At 35.1% G+C, this 15,161-nt stretch overlaps 1 protein-coding gene across 1 annotated transcript; it reads right to left on the reverse strand.

Moving 5' to 3' along the window:
• Nucleotides 1–173: 173 nt before the first annotated feature.
• LOC117909943 (disease resistance protein RPV1-like) lies at nt 174–14,359 on the reverse strand. Its single transcript, XM_034823991.1, has 19 exons — nt 13,747–14,359; nt 10,922–12,014; nt 10,476–10,763; nt 10,282–10,384; nt 8,926–10,196; nt 8,122–8,858; nt 6,256–6,313; nt 6,050–6,179; nt 4,964–5,057; nt 4,689–4,881; nt 4,297–4,580; nt 3,703–3,765; nt 3,548–3,615; nt 3,362–3,438; nt 2,907–2,955; nt 2,402–2,536; nt 1,395–1,488; nt 1,120–1,312; nt 174–1,011 (listed from the first exon to the last, which is right to left on the reverse strand). Exons 1-6 carry the CDS (start codon nt 14,271–14,273, stop codon nt 8,268–8,270), a joined length of 3,873 nt encoding a protein of 1,290 aa, XP_034679882.1. The 5' UTR covers nt 14,274–14,359; the 3' UTR covers nt 174–1,011; nt 1,120–1,312; nt 1,395–1,488; nt 2,402–2,536; nt 2,907–2,955; nt 3,362–3,438; nt 3,548–3,615; nt 3,703–3,765; nt 4,297–4,580; nt 4,689–4,881; nt 4,964–5,057; nt 6,050–6,179; nt 6,256–6,313; nt 8,122–8,267.
• Nucleotides 14,360–15,161: the final 802 nt, after the last annotated feature.

The following is a 15,161-nucleotide window of genomic DNA, read 5'->3' on the forward strand; positions in this document are numbered from 1 at the left end:
GGACTCCATGTTAAAATCTTCTCCAATAATCCATAGGAGGAAGGAAAATTTTCTTTCTTATGAGAGTTAGACTGGCAGATTCCAATCTATGGCTGGGCAAAAAGTTGCATCAAATCTTTCCTTGAAAAATTACATTACCTGTTACTAAAACTAAAAAAATAAAAAATTATTGATTTTAGTGAACGACCATATGTCTGAAATAATGATCTTGAATCTTCAATGACTAGTATAATGCAAGAAAGTATGTAGAGTTAAAGACTGTTTAAACATCCATTATTATGGCTGTATCATGAAAAGGTAGCAACACTCACAAAGGAATTGGCCTTGTCTGCAGTTCATTGTTTCCTTTCCAGTGCTCCTTAACGTTGGCTTTCTCCTCCAGCAGACTTTGCTCCTTTCAACATGGCTGCTTCCTCTTCACTTCTCAATTCCCCTACCTTTCTCGCCAACTCCTCTTCCTTCTTTGTTTGTTTATGCTCCTTTTCTTCAGTCCCTTCAATCTCACCCCTCCCAGAAACAGGTGCTGAGACCGCTCCAGTAGCAGGCTTCATGGGGTTTTTAGTTTTTGCGGTCTGATTCTTTTGGTTGACCACCTTCCGCACCAATTCATCATCTGCCCCCTCAGCTTCAGCAGGTACCATTTGTTTTACTTGTTCCACAGTCAAGACTGCTGGCACAGAGGTGTGTCCTTGGTTGAGGCAAAAAGTGATCTGTCAGTTCTTTCATTTGGAGAATTGGAATTGGTAGCAAAGGCGGCAACTTGCCAGGGACGAGAGAGCGTCCATCCAAAATCCTCAGTCTGCTCCTTGTGTTGCATCAGACGTTTTCTTTCTGGGACTCGTCAATATTGCTGTTCCATGGCTCCTAGGAAGCTGAGAAATGGTTTCATGAAGTTGATTCAGAACAAACTCTAAAGTTTGTTTAATATGTAAGTGGCCTGTTTCTAGTACGATCCAAGTCAAAAGGCCAATTTCCTCCACTGTTTGATTCAAAGATTGCTCTTCGCACAGCCTGTGATAACAAAAAAGCATAGTAAATACTACACTTCCGGCTCATCAATGGTAAAATACATGACTTATGGGAGCCCAAGAATTTGTAAGGCTTTAATGATAATCTAACCTTGACAGATTCTAGTAGTTTCTGATCATCATGGAATAATCCAAACTCCATGAACACTTCTAACAATTTATCCGCTTGAACAAGATGGTTTGATAAAGGACAAAAAAGGGGTACAAAATCTTGAACTTGTTAAATATTAAGCATCCAGTGACGGAAGCAGAAGTCTCAGAGATGGCCGGTTGCCAGAGAAGGTCTGTGAAAGAAAATGCAATCATTAAAGCACAAAGCTTGTTCGTTGAAAGAAGACTGCAGAGCACAAACTGAAAGGACATTACCTTGTGAGGAATAAGATGCTGGGGAACATTCTCATTCTGCAATTGTTCAGGGGTCTGCAAGAAACTGGAGTGTCGTGGTTACTTACCACTTCATCTGCAAACCATATCTAATCAAGAATTATGTAATGCAATGTAGGAACACCTTAAATGTAAACAGCAGATTATCAGAAATATCCATTTCTTGGGGTCTGGTGCCTTTCAGGTACACATGTTGTTGACTCTTCACAACACCAATAAAATCACAATGAATAACTTTGGAAGATGAGTTTCAACTGAGGAAGATGAATTCAAGCTTACACTCAATTCCATATTCCTCCAAGATGATAAGCAATTGAAGGTGTAAATCGAATGGAAAGTAGGAATTGATTGATTTTAGAAAAGAAAAAAGGAGGATAATTTTCAATATGCTTTTCACACAAATAATATCAAAACAAAGAGCCACCCAAGGCAAGAATCAATGTATTTTCAGAGTTGTAATTTCTCATGGATCATTTGACTTTTTGCTAAACTATTAATGATATTACCATTTTCTCCATCACATGAATACCAACCTAACAAGCTAAATCCATTCAGATTTAGGTAGGATCTACCTCAAATTCAAATAGCATACATCCTCATGCAAATTGTCCCACATACGATTACATATCAAGAGGTGGCATACCCATGAAACATGTAGACCATCCTCCTACTCACAAGTTGGAATTGTTTTCAGACTATTGCAGAGATAACTTCATCTTTGAAACACAATAACCATGCAACACATGCACAAGATCATAAAAATAATAGATAAAAGCAAGAAAATCACAAGAACAGAGTATGATAGGGGGATGAGGTATGAAATTCCTCAAATAAATTGAAATTGCTACAAGGATTTAATGTAACCAATTTTTACTTTAGATGCATTTTAGATAGTAAAAGCCGAAATTTTTCAGTCCCAGATCAGTTTCAAGGGTACAAATTATATTAGATTAACCTCTTTTCCTCAATATAATAGTAGATCAAGTTACCTGGTGAATTATTAGTTGGTAAAAGCTATGCTGCCCATTTGTTCCTGGATCATCAAAATCAATTGCACCAGCCTCAAATGGAAGTAGCTAGCACACCGTAGACTCCCTTCCTTTACTCTCCACGCCAACCTAAATCTGAAATAATTTTGCATGTTGAGAAGACACTTCTAAGATTATAATGCAAGCAGGAGGCCATCGTACACACCTATTGCATATAAGGGCTAGGCAAACTTCTCTAGGGCTTAGGAGTATGGTAAGATGGCCTGAAGACATATTAGAAGTCTCAGCATTACAAAAAAAAAAAAATGGTATACTAGCATCATTAGAACAAACATTATTACTGGTAGTTTAGAAACAGTGTAAAATAGATTATCAGTACTCACTCTTGTGGAATATCCAAGAAATAAAAATATCAGCATCTGAAGCACAAATGTGATATAATTGAATATATATATATATATATATATATATTGGACAAAATCTATCTGCAAGAGAGAGAATGTACCGTATAATTAGTACTGCAAGCAACCATATGCTTTGCTACTGTCGAAGGCCTGCAAAAAAGTACCAAATCATACGTCTGTTATGACCAGAGAGACAGAGAAGAGCACAGTCAGACATTATTCACTCTCAAAGTTTTTGAAATTTTTGATGGAACAAAAAAAAACAAAACCCAATGTATTCTATAAATTATTCACAAATCTAGAACATTGCAAGTAAGTCCAAAGTTATTTACAAAACCCTATAATTATTCCACAGAACTCAACATGCCTCTTTCATCCCTCAACATGCATCACCCGTCTTACTCTAAAATTTATTCTCATACACTCTAATGAAATCACTTATGGTTCCCAATCCCAATCACAAGTTAGAAATTGTCTGATGCTAAGTGATTTCAAAATTCCAAAACAACAACCATGTACATTCTTGAAGAATGAATACTGATGTTATAGCACTAACCCTAGAGCAGCTGAGGTCCATTCCCTAAGCATTCAGCATAGTTTCAACTGCAGTGAAAGTCATTGAAAGCACCACATCTGCAATTATCACAATACTTACCAATTAGGATGTGAGACCAAAAAAAAAAAGTAGTTGTTGCAAAGAAATAATAAAATTTAATAATATGATTAAAGAGTTATGATTTACCTAAAGTAGTTTCAGGGTTCAGCCCTGTGATAATTCTAGCAACATCAACAGGATCAACATTTGCAAGGCTACAAGCAAATGTAGATAAAAGAATAGGTTGTGATAAGGAAAACGAGGGTAATAGTATTAAGTGACATAAGTAACAGATTACTTACAAAGGCAGTTGGCCTCTTTTGCAGATTTAATAGCCTCTGGATTCGCAGGTCGTCAAGATTAAACTATAAATATCAGGTAGAGATTAATATGAAACAATCTCAGACATTGAAAATGGAAAACAATAAACAAATTCCCCTTTTGAAAAGACAAAATCAAACTACTTTACAAGGCTGCTGACTAAATTATGAATCTAATCCTGTTTGTAGATCCGTGTGCACAAAGAGGGTGTAGCTAAGAACCTGTCACCAATGCCAACAAAAATTACATCCATCAATGCTTTTCTAGCGACTCCAACCTACTAAAATTTTTCAATAAGTGGGTGTTAGAAAATTTTCTTTCTTATGAGAGTTAGACTGGCAGATTCCAATCTATGGCTGGGCAAAAAGTTGCATCAAATCTTTCCTTGAAAAATTACATTACCTGTTACTAAAACTAAAAAAATAAAAAATTATTGATTTTAGTTAACGACCATATGTCTGAAATAATGATCTTGAATCTTCAATGACTAGTATAATGCAAGAAAGTATGTAGAGTTAAAGACTGTTTAAACATCCATTATTATGGCTGTATCATGAAAAGGTAGCAACACTCACAAAGGAATTGGCCTTGTCTGCAGTTCATTGTTTCCTTTCCAGTGCCTCCTTAACGTTGGCTTTCTCCTCCAGCAGACTTTGCTCCTTTCAACATGGCTGCTTCCTCTTCACTTCTCAACATGGCTGTTCCATGGCTCCTAGGAAGCTGAGAAATGGTTTCATGAAGTTGATTCAGAACAAACTCTAAAGTTTGTTTAATATGTAAGTGGCCTGTTTCTAGTACGATCCAAGTCAAAAGGCCAATTTCCTCCACTGTTTGATTCAAAGATTGCTCTTCGCACAGCCTATGATAACAAAAAAGCATAGTAAATACTACACTTCCGGCTCATCAATGGTAAAATACATGACTTATGGGAGCCCAAGAATTTGTAAGGCTTTAATGATAATCTAACCTTGACAGATTCTAGTAGTTTCTGATTATCATGGAATAATCCAAACTCCATGAACACTTCTAACAATTTATCTGCTTGAACAAGATGGTTCGATAAAGGACAAAAAAGGAGTACAAAATCTTGAACTTGTTAAATATTAAGCATCCAGTGACAGAAGCAGAAGGCTCAGAGATGGCCGGTTGCCAGAGAAGGTCTGTGAAAGAAAATGCAATCATTAAAGCACAAAGCTTATTCGTTGAAAGAAGACTTAAGAGCACAAATTGAAAGGACATTACCTTGTGAGGAATAAGATGCTGGGGAACATTCTCATTCTGCAATTGTTCAGGGTTCTGCAAGAAACTGGAGTGTCGTGGTTCCTCACCACTTCATCTGCAAACCATATCTAATCAAGAATTATGTAATGCAATGTAGGAACACCATAAATGTAAACAGCAGATTCTCAGAAATATCCATTTCTTGGGGTCAGGTACCTTTCAGGTACACATGTTGCTGACTCTTCACAACACCAATAAAATCACAATGAATGACTTTGGAAGATGAGTTTCAACTTTGGAAGATGAATTCAAGCTTACACTCAATTCCATATTCCTCCAAGATGATGAGCAATTGAAGGTGTAAACTGAATGGAAAGTAGGAATTGATTGATTTTACAAAAGGAAAAAGAATGATAATTTTCAATATGCTTTTCACACGAATAATATCAAAACAAAAAGCCACCCAAGGGAAGAATCAATGCACTTTCAGAGTTTTAATTTCTCATGGATCATTTGACTTTTTGCTAAACTATTAATGATATTACCATTTTCTCAATCGCATGTATACCCACCTAACAAGCTAAATCCATTCGGATTTAGGTAGGATCAAGCTCAAATTCAAAGAGCATGCATGCTCATGCAAATCATCCCACATATGATTACATATCAAGAGATGGCATACCCATGAAACATGAAGACCATCCTCCTACTCACAGGTATTGGACTCCATAATGTTCAGTGAATTTACATATTGGAATTGCTTTTAGACTATTGCAGAGATAACTTCATCTTTGAAACACCATACCCATGCAACACATGCACAAGATCGATAAAAATAATAGATAAAAGCAAGAAAATCACAAGAACAGAGTATGATAGGGGGATGAGGTATATGAAAACCCTCAAATAACTTGAAATTTCTACAAGGATTCAATGTAACCAATTTTTGATTTAGATGTATTTTAGATAGGAAAAGCCGAGTTATGTACCAGGGTTACAAAATTGCATATCTGAACAATTGAAATTTTGCAGTCCCAGACCAGTTTCAAGGGTACAAATTATATTAGATTAACCTATTTTCCTCAATATAATAGAAGATCGAGTTACCTGGTGAATTATTAGTTGGTGAAAGCTGTGCTGACCATTTGTTCCTGGATCATCAAAATCAATTGGACCGGCCTCAAATTGAAGTAGCTAGCACACGAAAGACTCCCTTTCCATTGTTCTCCATGCCAACCTAAATCCAAAATAATTTTGCATGTTGAGAAGACACTTCTAAGATTATAATGCAAGCAGGAGGCCATGGTACAAACCTATTGCATATGAGGGTGGGGCAAACTTCTCTAGGGCTTAGGAGTATGGTAAGATGGCCTGAAGACATATCAGAAGTCTTAGCATTATTAAAAAAGTAGAAAACTAGCATCTCATTAGAACAGAAATAATTACTGGTAGTTTAGAATCAGTGTAAAATAGATTATCAATATTCACTCTTGTGGAATATCCAAGAAATATATTATCAACATCTGAAGCTCAAATGTGATATAATTGAACATATATATATTGGACAATATCTATCTGCAAAACAGAGAGTATAATGTAAGATTAGTACTGCAAGCCACCAGATGCTTTGCTGCTGCTGTTGAAGGCCTGCAAAAAAGTACCAAATCATTCATGTGCTATGACCAGAGAGATAGAGAAGAGTAGAGTCATACATTATTCACTCTCAAAGTTCTTGAAGTTTTTAATGGACCAAAAAAAAAAAAACAAAACCCAATGTATTCTATAAATTATTCATAAATCCAGAACATTGTAAATAAGTCCAAAGTTCCTTACAAAATCCTATAATTATTCCAAAGAACTCTAGGGTGAGACACATCCCTCTTTCATCCCTCAACATGCATCACCCGTCTTACTCTAAAATTCCTTGTCATACACTCTCTAATGATTACTTATGGTTCCCAATCCAAATCCCAAGTTAGAAATTGTCTAACGCTAAGTAATTTCAAAATTCCAAAACAACAACCATATACATTCTTGAAGAGTGAATACTGATGTTATAGCACTAACCCTATTGTGAAAGTCATTGAAAGTCATTCAACATTCAACTATTGTGAAAGTATGTAGCCCTCTACCAATTAATACCAACAAGTATCAGGGCATAAGAAAAACAAATGAATTTATAAGAAAAATTGGGAAAAAGATACAGTCAGTAGGCCTCTACCACCCAACTTTGTTAGAATTCATGCCTGGTTAAACTTGGGCTCCTGAGAGGACTGAATGTCCCCATAGGGATGAAAAACTCTAAAGCATTTTATAGCAGTTTACGATCAGCAGTTTATAAAACCCTTCCTCAAGATCAAAAAGCTTATTATTTTCTGATGCTTTCTCAGCAACCACAAAACTCACAAGCAAATAACTCCTATTCCCCAAGAGACAAATACGTACATTCCATTTCCTGGTAATTAAATTAAAAAAAAAATTGTTTATATTCTATTTTTTTCTACACTTGCTGGGCAAGTAACTCCAATTCCCCAAAATAGACCCATTTCTTTTTCCTTTATTTAATTTAAAAATACTTTATTTTCCATGCTTTGCCTGCAGTTTCCTGGAAACCAAACTGAGTAAGAGCAAATAACTCCAATGCCCCAAAATGCCCAAATCTAATTTCTCATTGATTAGATTGAAAATTATTTAATTGTCCATCCTCCTTCCACTCTTTCTCAGCAACCAAAAAGGCACAAGCAAATAACGCCAATATCCTAAAACACACGCATTCCATTTCCTGCTAAGAAACTCTGGTTCCATAAATCACCGCTATAAAAAAGTGAACAAGCCACCCAAAACATCCCCAAACATCAAGTCATAAATCAATAACATTACAAACTTCCAGAAAAAAGAAACCCTAGAAATGATTCGGACAGTAGCTACAGGGATTGAAATGCTCGAAGGTAATTGAATTTCATATGGAAATATGAGTTTGAAGAAAATGCAGAAAAATCTAGGGAGAGACGGTTGGAGAGAGAGAAAAACAAACTTGGGAGCTGTATTATTGAAGTTTGCGCCCATGGGTGATAGCCTCAAAGATTTGTTTTTCTTGGGGAAAAAAACAAATAAAAAGGAGAAACACGATAAAAAAATTTCTGACCTTTGAATTAGAAAGAGAAAAGAAGATGAATTACCAGTAAAGAGAACATTAGTGATGCAAGTGTGGTTGAGCCTAATACTTGGGATCAGTCTTGGGTTTCTCTGAATCTTTTATGGTGTGACTCCTCTCCTAGGCTCTGTTCTGTGGGATTCCTTTTATTGTGAGCTTTACTATTAGTATCTAAGAGTAGTAAGCTTCTCTTACTAATCCATGGTCACCAAACTTCCCATGAGAAGTACTGCGTTGTGCCATTGTTGGATGCTTCTGTTCATAATCTTCTCTGTATACAAGACGGATTCCACACTCTTCCACTTGGGCACCATAAAATGAAGCCTCGATGTGTGTCCATTGATTGGTGTGATAACTTTCCTCAATAGCTAACTTGGGATAACATATCACCCACTGCATAGATACATCATATTTAAAACAGCGAGAAGCGAGACAGAAAAAACCCAAGTATTCTGATTGATTATTTCCTTCGATTATCAAATCACATTCGAACTCTGGTTCTTCATCTTCAAGTTCACTGTCTTCCTCAGATATATGACCTGATTCATACTGAGATTCATAGGCAGGTGCAACATAAACACAGCATAAAGCAAATCCCCACAAGTCACCATTTTCATACCAATTCGGAGGGAGCTCTATTGTTACTTCATTCCTTCCCATATTCCGATTCGTTATCCACTCTAGAATTCCACTACTTCTAGGAATAACAATACCAATTCCATTGCCCAAGAAGGAAGAATAACGATTAAAAACATAGCCGTCCTGCACGAAAGCACCAAGTAAATCCAATGGGTACAAAAGAAAAAGGAATGTGGCATGAGAATCATACCTCAATTTCTGATTTGAAGCAATTGACCATAGAATGAATAGGTAGAAGCGAGGGGCTTGATGAAATACCATCCGAACAGTGCGCATCTAAAAATCGTAGACTTGATGGAAGCTCCGGAATTTGTTGAAGGTTCTTGCAGTGACTCAAGTCAAGGGCTTTTAGATTGGAAAGTCGACTGATGCCAGCAGGAATGCTACTAAAATGGTTCCAACCCAGATATAATTCTTCCAAGGATGTTAGATGGCAAATATGATTGAGGATCTTTCCTTCCATTAGATTGCAGTCACGTAGAGATAATTGTTGCAGTGGAGATAGGTTCCGAATATCACTGGGGATTCCTTCTTCCTTTAGCTTGCATTTAGTAAGAGATAATTTTACCAATGAAGATAGATGGAAAATCTTATCGAGGATTCCTTCTGCCATGCTAGGGAAGTTCCCTAGAGATAATATTTGCAATGAGGATAGGTGGAAACTGCCACTGAGGATGTCTTTTTCCATGCCATAAAACTTTCTTACAGATAATTCTACCAGTGATGACAGGAGGCACTGTGGGTTTAATGCTTCTAATGAGGAAAAGCCGTCATCCCAGATTATTTTTGAATTTGAAATGTGACAGGTTACAGGTGAAAATAGCCAGGGGCTTGGATCAATCCCTAGTTTCATCTCTAACATTTCCTTGAGTTTTGGACAATTTGTAACCTTCAAACTTTTGAGAGAGCTCAAATTGTAAATGCTCACGGGAAGACTCTCAAGGTTTCTGCAACATGAGAAATCTAACGATTCAAGAGCTTTTAGACTTCCAATATTGATATCTGGAAAGCCCTTCAGTTTTGAACACCGTTTCAATAAAAGAGTTTGAAGAGAGCTCAAACCACCAATACTGTTCGGAAGACTCTCAAGGTTCTCACACCATGACAAATCCAAATATTCAAGAGCTTTTAGACTTCCAATATTGATATCTGGAAAGCCCACGAGTTCTGAACACTCAACTAGATCGAGAGTTCGAAGAGAGCTCAAACTATAAATACTGTCTGGAAGACTCAAAAGATTTCTGCAATAACCTAAGTCCAAGTCTTCAAGCCCATTTAGATTCCCGATTGATGATGGTAATTCCGTTATACCTGTATGACTTAAATTAAGCTTTCTTAGACTTCTCATTTCTTCCTTGATCTCCGGAAAACTTTTTAAGTTTGAACAGCCATTACAAGAGAGTGTTTGAAGGCATTCCAGCTTATGAAGGTTCCTTGGAAGACTCTCAAGCCTTTCGCACCCTATTATATTCAAGAAAACAGTTAGGTAGTGACTCTAATAATAACATTGAAGCATGGGTGAAACACTTAAGTAACCTTGTACAACCTGTTAGCTCTAGAGTCTCTAAATTTGGCATACTTGAGATGCTTGAAATATCAACTAGATGGTCGGAATGACTAAGATCAATGACTTTTAACTTTTTAGTAGGCTGTAATAGAAGAAAATTTGTTTCAATAAGTAAACTTCAAAAGACTTTAAAATTAGTCTAGAGCAAAAATATCACTAAATAATAGCAATACCATATTTCCTTCCCAAAGATGTTTTATTTTGCTGTACCAGAGGTTGAGTTGAACAAGATTGTCTACATGAAAATTTGATGGCAAAGATCCTAAAGGGTAGAACTCCCAATGAAAATATACTAAATCATGAGAAGGCAATTCAAAGTCTTGGGAAAGCTGCACCATATTGCCTTTAAATTTGAGCAATCTAAGTCGATTCATCTTCTGAAAAGCTTCAGCATTGAGTTGTATACGTTTATTAGTAGACCAATCAGACTTTATGAATATCCCCTCAATGTGTTTTGTCCCCTGAAAACAAGGATTGAGAATAAGCAATATAAGATGCATAGGAATTCAATAAAATTATATAGATAAGGTACTCAAACTATAATAATAATAAAAATAAATCTTGTTGAATCTTTTATATGTCTTTAGATCTCAAGTATGTTCATGTATTTTTCTCTTACCTTATTTTGTGCAAATACACTTTCAACATCCTGTAATTCCCATAATCTGCTCCATTTTCCTGGACGTTCTGGATCAATTTTGCGAACAATTTCCCAACCCATTTCTTGTAACAAGTCATGCATCCTTATAGTGCCGTATGTTATAGAAATAAGACACCTCTCATGAAGAACCGTTAGTCCAGTCGTTGGATGGAATTTGCAACCTTCTAGTATTCTTGTAACAATTTTTTCATCCTCATCTTTGAAGAAGCATGCAATATCAAGAAACAACTTCTTGCATTTATCATCTAGTCCATCATAACTTATCTGGAGTACCTTTTGAATATCCTCGAGAGGGTTTGTTTTTAGTTGATTCAGTGTGCTTTTCCAGAAACCCTCATTCCTTTTTGAAAGAAAAGAACCCAAAACTACAAGAGCCAATGGAAGGCCTTTAGCATAATCTAGTATATGATTAGACAGGTCCACAAAATTTTCTATGGGATGGTCTTGCTTGAAGGCTTTCCAACAAAAGAGTTCCTTAGCTTGCTCGTGTGCCAATCCCTTAGCCTCATATGATGAATATGACTCATATACATCAAGGCAACGTTTATTTCTCGTGGTCACAATGATTATGCTTCCTCGATGAAGACATTCAGAATTAGGAGCTAAGAATTCTAATTGTCTTGGACAATCTACATCATCAAGAACAATAAGAACCTTTTCAAAGCAACACTCACTCTTTATCTTTTCGATTCCTTTACCAATATCACTTAACTTCGTATCTTTCTCCATTAGGATATCACAAAGAAGGTTTTTTTGTAATTGAAGCAAACCATCATCATCTTTAGATTTCTCTCTCACATTTGCAAGAAAGCTGTGACGTTTAAATTGAACTAACATATCATTGTAAACAACCTTGGCGATGGTAGTTTTACCAATCCCACCAATCCCATAAATCCCAACCATGCTCACTTTATTTGATTGGGGATCTATCAATGACTTCACTACTTTCAAATTTTCATCCATTCCAACCATGTTCTCACCAACATGTACCAACTTAGGAATTAATCTTCTAATCTCACCAATGATATCTTCAATAAACTCTGCCTCAGATCTGTCCATTATAAAGTACAATAAAACATGCAGTGAGTTAGAATCAATTTCCAAAGAAAACAAAGATGAAGTAAATGGAAATTATAGAATGGTGTTTAGCTTCATTCGATGCAACTAAATTAAGGTCAAATAGAATGTAAATTAAAAATGTGTTGAGTTGCATGTTTGAATAAAATTTCATTGTATTATGTCAAGTATATGTGCAATAAAATAATGTAAACATCTCAATTGCTTCTAAAGGTCCAAATTGAAGTTGACCTTTCTAAAGTATCATTATCCTTTATGATAAGAGATTTTATTATAGAGAGCAATACTAGTTTGGCTAGAAATCTACCAATTTGTCACCCAAGTCCCTAACCTAGCAATGCTTTTATTAATTACACCATGACTTGTGACCATCCTCTATGCTTGTAAGACTTTCAACTATTTATTTTGTAAACAAGTACATTTTCGTTGTAGTTCTATTTATATTTAGGTTACCAATAATTGCTACGTGAGTTTCATATTTTGATGAAATCCCCATTTTTTTTCCAAATATAAATTAGAATGACAAGGAAAGTGACACATGTTTGTTTGCTGGTCAAAAGCCTAGCAACAACTAGACTCATGGAAAAAGATTTCTAAATGATACTTATAAGAAAAATGCATGTATAGATATTGTTTTTGAAAATAGATTTTTTTTCTTTAGAATATAAAATAGTTTAATAACTTAAATATATATTTTATTTTTGTTACTAAAAATTATCTTCAAAAATTTGTTAGGTAAACAAGTTCATTTTTAAGAGCATATTTGAGATGATTTTAAGTATTTTCTTATAGAGTATTGTGATAAAGAAATGAAAATATAGATAATACTTAGAGAAATGTTATATTATACATAAATTTATAATACCTTCATAGTTAATAAGTCGAGAAAGGCGTTTTTCATATTTGAATTTTCAAATAAAATTTTGTTCATTATTTTCAACATTGGGTTGGGGAAAACTATTTTTTGAACATTAGTTTCAAGTCAAACAAGCTCTAAGGTTGCTTGCTTTTATTTGTAATTGAGGCATGGAAGAATGTAGAACATACAAGAGAAAAAGAGAAAAAAAAAACAATTTCGATTACAATATATTAATCCCATGAGTACACAAAGTAGAATAGCAAGGGAATAAGTTTAGCATTAGATGATTCAATGTGAAAGACAAGGTCTTAAGAAGAGATTATCCTGATGTCATGGGATAATTAGAATAAAACGAGATACAAACATTAGATTAAAAGGTAAATAAATTTGATAATCAACTTGCAAATATAGAGGAAGAAACAATATTAAGTAAAGAAGAATATTTTGGAATCTTAAAGATTTTTAACAATTCAAAACTTGGCATATGGCATAATTATTTTATTTTATTTTATTTTTTTACTGGTATTACCTGCTGGCCCTGAATGAGCCCACAACACCTACTATAGATTTTCTAATATTATCTCAATTGTAGGCAAATATATTTTTTTCCGATATATTTTAATTATATTTGATTTCCTTTTATAATTTTAATAACAAATTAAACGTGAGAAAATCATTTTTTTTTTTTACTCTTTCTTATTACTTTCCAAGAAATCAAACATATTAATGTCTTCTCCTAAAAAATGGATTTTGATTGATATATGTAATCATAAATATTTTATTTATTAACAAGAATGAAAATAAACTGTCAGAAAATTGGAAATGGAAAAACTGAAGTAGGGATTACCTATCATCCTTCAGATGAAATCCACTCAAATTACCGGCTTTCCGTAAGGCAGTCCTCCACTCCTCTATCTTCTTCTTCTTCTTCTCCTCGTCCGCATTTTTCTCGTGATTGTTAAATGCTTCTCCATAAATCCCAATCTGGTTCCTGACTTCAGACGGCTCTACATGATAGAAAATAGGAAAAACCTTTTGTCCCTTTTCTTTCTCGCACTCCATGATCTTGACGAGTTCATCCAAGCACCACTTGGAATGAGCATAGGTTTTCGAGAAGACAATAAGGGCGATCCTTGATCCTTCAATAGCTTTTAGGAGCTCGGGCGCAATCTCTTCTCCCCTTGGAAGTCCTTCATCATCTATAAAGGTTTCAATGTTGGCATGATCCAAAGCCTTGTAGAGATGACTAGTAAAGTTATTGCGGGTATCCTCGCCTCTGAAACTCAAGAACACATCGTACCTCCATTTAGAATTAGAAGAAGAAGAAGAAGAAGAAGAAGAAGAGGGTCTCTTGGGATTGCTAGTGGAAGCCATGGTTGGATTGTAACAAAATTTGGAAGAAGAAAAAACAAAGGGGTCTTTGAATGCTGAGAGTCTGAGACGATGGTGGTGAGGATGTCTGGTTCTTTACAACTGTATCCCATTAAAATTGCTTCTACAGACTTTGGAAAAAGTAAAAATAAAGCGTCCTCGGTTGCCGAGTGGCTCTACTTTCTTTCAATTATTTCTGGTTGAGTGAAAGCCCTTTTGCATTCACTAACAGTGGGATTCAATTATGTCCTATTTTATTTTTTTAATTTATTGATTATTTCTTATTTTATTATTATCTTTTACATTTTAAAAAGTTATACAAAAAAGAAAAAAAAGAAAAATGCTAACCGACAATGCTGTGATTTGACAACTTGGGGAGGTAAGTGGCTTCCAGCAATCTTCGATTATTCTCTCCCATTCCTTTTTTACGTTCAACGACAGTAGTAGATTACGGAAGAGATAAAGTTGGAGAGAATGAGAGTCTTTGATGCTTTTGAATTTCCATGAATTTCCACCCATCTCCCCATAATACTCAACACTCTGTATTCCTCTGTCATCATCAGTGAAACGGAACGGTAGCTGTCATTTGTTAATGTGATTTTCTCTTTCAATCTTCATTTGCTTTTTATCATCGTTACTTGCCATGTCATCAGCTGCTTTAAAGGAGTTGATTGGGCAAAGGAAGACTTTTCTAATCATCTTCTTCTTTTCATTTTTTTTCTTGCAGGTAGGTGATCATCTTTTGGGTCTTTCATTCCCCACCAAGTTCCTGATTTTATTCAATCTTGTATATTTTCTTCACTTTAGGCATTATTACCTACCCTTATTATTACCTACCTTTAAAAAAAATTACAAGAAAAAATAATATATGAGCACAGATTTGATGGTCAA

Source organism: Vitis riparia, unplaced genomic scaffold (genome assembly GCF_004353265.1).
Source record: "Vitis riparia cultivar Riparia Gloire de Montpellier isolate 1030 unplaced genomic scaffold, EGFV_Vit.rip_1.0 scaffold478_pilon_pilon, whole genome shotgun sequence".
Lineage (NCBI taxonomy): Eukaryota > Viridiplantae > Streptophyta > Magnoliopsida > Vitales > Vitaceae > Vitis > Vitis riparia.